The sequence below is a fragment of the Oxyura jamaicensis genome, chromosome 4, assembly GCF_011077185.1.
Source record: "Oxyura jamaicensis isolate SHBP4307 breed ruddy duck chromosome 4, BPBGC_Ojam_1.0, whole genome shotgun sequence".
Taxonomy (NCBI): Eukaryota; Metazoa; Chordata; class Aves; order Anseriformes; family Anatidae; genus Oxyura; species Oxyura jamaicensis.
Window position 1 is genome coordinate 85,219,413 of NC_048896.1, and position 7,331 is coordinate 85,226,743.

General features: G+C 38.4%; 1 protein-coding gene across 16 annotated transcripts in view; it reads right to left on the reverse strand.

The window, feature by feature from the left end:
- Positions 1–7,331, reverse strand: part of ABLIM2 (actin binding LIM protein family member 2) — a 141,397-nt gene that overhangs the window by 20,755 nt on the left and 113,311 nt on the right. For all 16 annotated transcript variants that reach the window (XM_035324450.1, XM_035324448.1, XM_035324444.1 and 13 more), the window contains 2 exons: positions 4,357–4,409; positions 3,568–3,715 (listed from right to left, as the gene is read on the reverse strand). In XM_035324450.1, the coding sequence (XP_035180341.1) occupies positions 3,568–3,715; positions 4,357–4,409 (201 nt within the window). The remainder of the gene's footprint in view (positions 1–3,567; positions 3,716–4,356; positions 4,410–7,331) is intronic.

The window sequence follows — 7,331 nt, forward strand, 5'->3', positions numbered from 1 at the left end:
AAACAAACACAATTCATTTTAGCACATTGAAGATCAGGAGTTGCCTCCCAGGCTGCCAGGACTGAGCCACATTTACAGGCAGGCACAAGCGACATCGTGTGGCTGGCTGGAAAAAACCCAAGAGGTGTATAAAGCTGAAAGAACTCAGATCATACTAATAAGAAAAGAGCCAGTGACTCCATTTGGAAAAAAACATTTTACTTTGTTCCTGTTTCCCATGAACTTATTTGTGAAGTTAAAAATGTTTTATTTTTCTGCCTTTTTATTATTTTTTAACATTAAAGTAACATATAACAGCAAAAGCCACCTACTGCTCATTATCACATCCAAACACAATTGTACCTTTATAGCAAATTTTCTCAAATTTTCTGGGGTAACTGGTGAAGGTACAGTAATCAGTCTCTCTAATTAGGGACTATCTGAACATCAGATACTCTTTGCATGGGTATGGCTCCTGCATTTTCCAATATGACATTCACTCTAACCTGTATATTCTGAGGCTGTTTTTCAGCACATCAGGTACACATTAACAGCAGGAGTTACACACCTTGTTAGATATCTAACTTTCTAAATATCTGAAGTTAAAATAATGACTAATGGTAAACGATAAACTATAAAAAAAAACATACAGAAACAAGACATATTTATGCAGGTGGATGTAAGGAGATGCTGTCCCTGTCACTTGGTCTTCAACATGGCTAGACACAAGCAAGCTCCACTTCAGATACCTGCCAATTATACAAGCCTTATACTTTGACATTAGATATATTCTTCTGGGAACTTAGCTAGAGAAATGTGACTAAATATCTTCTAGAGCAGAATACCCTTATTTTGTTTGCTCAGAGGCTAGATTGAGTGAATGTAGGGCTCTGCACAATGTTTGGACACATTGGCAGAGATTCACAGTCAGATGACTGCTAATCCTTCTATTCTGTATGTAACTGTTTGTAACAAGCCTGTAAATGAAAAGTTTATTTTATCTGAACTTTTGGGTAGACCTGTGCGGTGTCGAGAGTTGGACTTGATGATCCTTAAGGGTCCCTTCCAACTCAGGATATTCTATGATTCTATGATTCTATGATACTCACAGACTATGCCACAGAGACAGGGTTAAATGCCAGATTAAAGACCTGGCCACTCTCAACCATAAGTGAAAGAGAGAGAAAAGCTACTGTTTAGGTGTTGATGAACTACAGATGTTAATAACTGTAAATGTCAGGTGTGAGAGGTGATCAGACCTGGGTTTTTCTTGAACAGGATTTTCTACAAAACATCTTATGCACATGTATGCAATGTCTGGTGATGACTAAAGAATCAAATCCCTTCAGGTTTGACTAGTGAGACTGATGACCCAAAATAACCTTTCTTTTTTATCTTGTGACAGGTTTTGTATCATCTGTTTTTCCTCTTCCTTTCATAGCTAAGCCATAATTTCCTTAATAGAAGTTGATGGAGCCAGCTATCACATTACGAGGATGCCCACAAGACTGACATCTTAGCCTTGCTGCCAGACATGCCTCACATTGGATACATTCTTTTGGAAAACTTCTTCCCCAGCTTTTTCACCCCAGATGACCCTCTACTGTTTTATGACATGAAGTGCAGGATGTGGGGAGATAAATGTCCAAGTCATCTGTTAAACATTCAGTGATCCTTATGCTTTATCATGATATGGAAAAAATGGCTGTACTAATATTCAAAAGACATAATTTGTGTCAAGGAGTAATTACCACAAGTCAAAAATAAGTCTGATACTACTATCCTGTTTATTTAAAATAGGTAGCTTATAAATAGGCGCTTTTATGTATTAACGAGGGCAGGTTTTTGTTGTAAGGAAATTCTCCTCTACAGAGAGATAATACAATTTCTTTATAAAAGCAATGCTTCTTATGGTATATAAGCACTACAGCCAAGTCTGCAGTGACCATGAAATGGTAGAGTTTAGGATCCTGAGAGCTGCAAAGAGGGAGCACAGCAAGCTTGTTATCCTGGACTTTGGGAAAGCACAGTTTGCACTTCAGGGATCTGCTTGGTAGAGTACCATGGGATAAAACCCTGAAGGGAAGAGCAGCTCAAGAAAGCTGGTTAATATTCAAGGATCACCTTCTCCAATCTCAGGAGCAATGCATCCCAATAAAGAAGCCAGGCAAAAATGCCAGGAGGCCTGCATGGATGAACAAGAAGCTCCTGGCAATAACTGAGGTAGAAAAAGGAGGCCTATACACGGTGGAAGCAGGGACAGATAGCCTGGGAGGAATACATAGAAATTGTTCAAGCAGCCAGGGATCAGATCAGGAAAGCTAATGCTCCATTAGACTTAAATGTGGCCAGAGACATAAGAGACAACAAAAAAAGGAATCTGTAGGTACATCAGTGGGAAATGAAAGACTAGGGAAATTGCAAGACCGCTTCAGAAGGAAATGGAAGACCTGGCTATCCAAATGGAAGACCTGGTTATATGGAGAAGACTGAGATACTCAACAACTTTTTTTTTTTTTTTTTTTTTTTTGCCTCAGTCTTCACTGGCAAGAGCTTGAGCCATACAGCCCAAGTCGCAGAAGGGGGCAGGCCTTTGTGATCCTCAAGAAGTTCAACAAAGCCAGGAGCAAGGGCCTGCATATGGGTCTGGGCAATCCCAAGCACAAATACAGGCTAAGTGGAGAATGGATTGAGACCAGCTCTGAGGAGAAGGACTTGGGGATGTTGGTTGAAGAGAAGCTCGGCATAAGCTGGCAATGTGTGCTTGCAGCCCAGAAAGCCAACCTGGGCTGCATCAAAACAAGTATGGCCTTCAGGGTGAGGGAGGTGATTCTCCCTCTCTACCCTGCACTTGTGAGACCCCACCTGGAGGGGTGCAGCCCCCAACATAAGGAGGACATCAACATATTAGAATAAGTTCAGAAGAAGGCCACAAAAATGATCAGAGGGCTGGAGCAGGTCTCCTATGAAGACAGGCTGAAGGAGTTGAGGTTGTTAAGCCTGGAGGAGAGACGGCTCAGGGGAGACCTTACTGTGGGCTTCCAGTACCTGAGGTGGGCCTATAAGAAAACTGGGGAGGGTCTCTTTGTCAGGGGGTGTAGTGATAGGACAAGGAGGAATGGCTTTTAACTGAACAAGGGTCAATTTGGATCAGATATAAGGAGGAAATTCTTTACTATGGGGGTGGTGAGGCATTGGAACAGGTTGCCCAGAAAAGCTGTGGATGCCTCATCCCTGAAAGTATTTGGGGTCAGGCTGGATGGGGCTTTGAGCAACCTGGTCTACTGGGAGGTGTCCCTGCTCAGGCAGAGGGGTTGGAACTAGATGATCTTTAAGGTACGTTCCAACCCAAACAATTCTATGATTCTTTCATTAATAGAGAACTAAAAATAGTTTCAATATAGAAATCCAGAGGTACTGAATGCTTATAAGCCATAGCTAAACAATCTGGAAAATATATGTAACTATGATAGGGAAATGAAGCATAAAGCAAACTAGGGAACTATTTGGACAGGTCTACAGCAGGGCTATCTTCCTTTGTCACATTCCTTCTTGACCGCTATGACAGTCCTGAGACGCAGTACTCACGGGAGTATGTGGCAGTAGTACCCTCCTGTGTTCTCTGGAAGTTTTCTCTGTCAGTTCCAGGAGTAAGAGACAGGGACCGAGTTTCTGAATCCGGGGAATTAGTTCTGGTGTCCATATCCCCTTTCAGAATAAGCCAACTGGTCTTTAGCTGAAATTAATAAAAGACAATTAAATGAGTCAGGATTTAACATTCAAATGCATGTCCTACTTCACCAGCCTGGGAAGTCTTGCTAACATGAATGTTTACAACCTGTACCAACATTTATCAAGTTATAGAAGTTGACTATATAATAGAACCCCACATCAGATGTCACAGCTATTTAACTTTTAACTTTCATCTGGGCTGAGAATAGTTTCTCTGTTAAATACGTTGTCCACTATGCCCCACTTCAGAAGATGTGCTATGTCATACTCTTACAACTAATCTGTTATAACATTTTTCTTGTATGTTAACACACACCCTAAGCAAAGGTCCAATAGTCTTAGCTGAATCACCAGTGTATATATTGAAACTGAGTGAAAATTCACAAACTTATTGTTGCTAGTCTTAATATCTTTATTTCTGCAAAATGTAAATTCTAAATTTATTACTGCAAAATGTAAATTCTAAATGCTCTGGGTGAGACATTGTGCTTAGTAAATCTTTCTGAAACTGTCTTTGGTAAACACCTAAAATCAGTAATGCTTATTTCAGTTATATAAAAGAATACCTTTAAACATAACCAGGTTTTATAGAACAGTTGCCTCAAGAAACTCAAACTAGCATCTTTTGTTCTTTCTGGTCATTACCTTCTTACTGTCCTGATCCAAACTTCCATCCTCCCCTTCTGATCTTCTTGATGCTGGAAGATTAAAGTTAATTTTAGAAATAGAAAGAGATTACTTTTTGTTTTCTGTTTTGGCTGTGTTAATGTTCTAAATGTTCTCAAAAGGGGAAAAAAAAATCCAAAATAAATCTGAAGTTGGGCAGAAAATTGAATGTGTAGGACTATAGTGTCACAGAACTACTTAACATTTGGAAAAGATTATGGCTATACTAATTCTGTAGGCATAAAGTAAATGTAGAAAATCTACTTCTGATAGATCTTTAAGTTATCTTTTAGGAAGAAGATACTTCTGTGGAATGACAGGTGGTAAAAAACCTACATTGTAATTTAGGGACAGATCTATATAGACACTTCACCAAGGAGCAAGTAATTTGCAAGCAAATCTCCATTATTCTTTGTTATCATGATCATGAAAGAACATGTGTTTACATAACTATATGGTGGTCTTGCACATTTATGCCTCCTACATTCTTCAGAAGGATAGGCAATGATGGTAAACAAGACAGGTACAAATTTAGTATTACCTCTTCATGACACTTGCAAGACAGGCTGCATCAGTACAATTAGAGTGAAAGAGAGTAGGTAAGAGTGGGGTGGTGCTGACTCTGACATAGCTGTACTCATTTCTTAAATAAAGCAAAAGAGGACTCCCTAATTCACATTGTAACTCTCAATTGTTTCAACTATATTGCTCTCTGTAAGAGTCTATTATTAAAAAATATTTACCTGTTGTTTTATTCTCTTACAATCTTCCAATTTTCTGAGAAGAAAAACTCAAACCTGAAAACCTACAAGATATTCACTGAATAGTTCCCAACCATTAATGTGTTTTTTTGTGGTCTTCTCTATCAGAGTACTGTATCAGAGACTGAATTATAACTCAGACAGAATGTAACAGAAAGATTTTGTGACAAATTTCATTCCATTTCAGATCACTATCAAAAATCTAAACCTTCTTGCTTTGTATCACTCTGTGTTGTTGTGGGGAGAGTTTTAATGGTATAAAACTGGGGCAGTGCAATGTCTTAGTATAATTTTAAACCCATGGGAGGTTATAACAAGGGAATTGTCTGCAATATCTGAGTACAAGAGCAACAGAAGAGTTCCATGCACAACAACACAGCCAGAAAAATATATTTATTAACAATAAAAGTAGCATGAGAATACAAAAGTTAAGGAACAGATTAGACTGCTCAGAGACAGAGGTGAGGAGGATATCAAGTTGCACCCTTAGAAGTGCTGCAAAACTCCCAGCTAGCTGAGAACAACTTTGCCCTCTCCATTTCCCCAGCAAGCGTGTTTGCAGAGGTTCTGCCCTGCATCTAAACAACACAGGCAAAAGGCCAATACCATTAGCAGCATTTCAGTGCTCTTCTGTTTCATTTTCTGGTGCCATTACACAGCTTCCATCTACACCTTAACTGTTTTAGTCAAGAAAGTGATACTTGAAAAATGAAAAAAATTTACTTGTTATTTTGAAAAACTCCATGTGTTAGAGGTGAAAATATTTCAATGCCTTTTTTTTTTTTTTTTTTTTTTCCCCTCAATATAATGTGGCAAAACAAAGCTGGGTCATAAAGTAAAAGCAACATTATGAAAAAACTCTGTTTTCACAGTTAGCTAATGGCATCCTGATCACGGCATTTTTCTGATATGGCAAGCTGTTTCTTTGAGAAAGAAATAATAGAAATTTGAATGTAGCTTGTTGACTCATTATCATTATGTGAAAGGTGAAAAATTTAAGTGCCTACGTTGCAAGGAGGTCTTGGACCTGATTTACTGATATTTTGGGAGCATATCGTAAATCAGTCAAATAAGGTGTTCCAGGCTATATAGATGGATCTCCTTCACACTCAAGATATATCCATGCAGAGAATTTGATGCATGTTTGCAAATTGTTATTGCTTCAAGATGCTTTTAAAGAAAAAAAAAAAAAAAAGGTATCCAAAGCATTATTCAGAAATTCCAAACATTCCATGAGATCTTCAAAATAGTTAAACACCCAAGTTTTACACAGAGGTCCAGAGGAAAATCAACACAGGCCTGCAAAGCCTGCTCCTCCCAAGTTCCTGACGTTACTGGCAGAAAAATCCAAGCGGCCTGAATTTCACCAGTACTGAGCACTAGCTTCACCGATACAAGGGATACTTGGTTCTGCTGTGAACCATGATGTGAACTACACCTTTCACTTAGATCACTGCTAACATTGCCTCAGAACAAACTTTTTTTTTTTTTAATTTTGTATTATGTTCAAATGTTGTTGAAATATCAATGCACAAAATAAATAAGTAAATAAATAAACACCATGCAGGCTCCAGCATGCGTTGATTTCCAACCCCAACTCTCAGCCTGATCTCTTGTATGAGCCATTTATCCACCAGCTTTTTTTTTTTTTTTTTTTTTTCATTCTGCAGCTAAGTGTTTATAATAAAAACACAGAAGCTGTAGCTGTAGCAAATCTGTTGGGCACTGCTGTAACTGAAACCTTCCAAAGCCAAATGTTTTGGAAGAGCTTCTTGCACTTTTTGTTTTAAAGAACATTTTTGTGCTTGTTTGTTCAAACTTGGTCTCTTCAGCGAAGGAATGTTCTCTGGCTCCCTTTCAGCATTAGTTCAGTGTCCCTTTAGCTTGAGGAGCTGAATCATCAGTTGCTCATGCATTCATGCTTTAGCAGAAAGATTTATGCTGCTGAACTTCAGCTGGAAGTTCTTCCAGAACAAAAGGTGTATATATATATATATATATATATATTTGAGTGAATTACATTTTGCTCCTCAGCAGAAACACAACTAGCACATACTTTCAACACATCTGCAATCCACACACTTTGAATATCTATAGTATATAAAATAAAGTTTAAAATATAGATCCTTCTTAATGTACAGAGATTGCTGACTCGATAATTTCACTTTCCACCTACTCCAGTGATTACTAGGA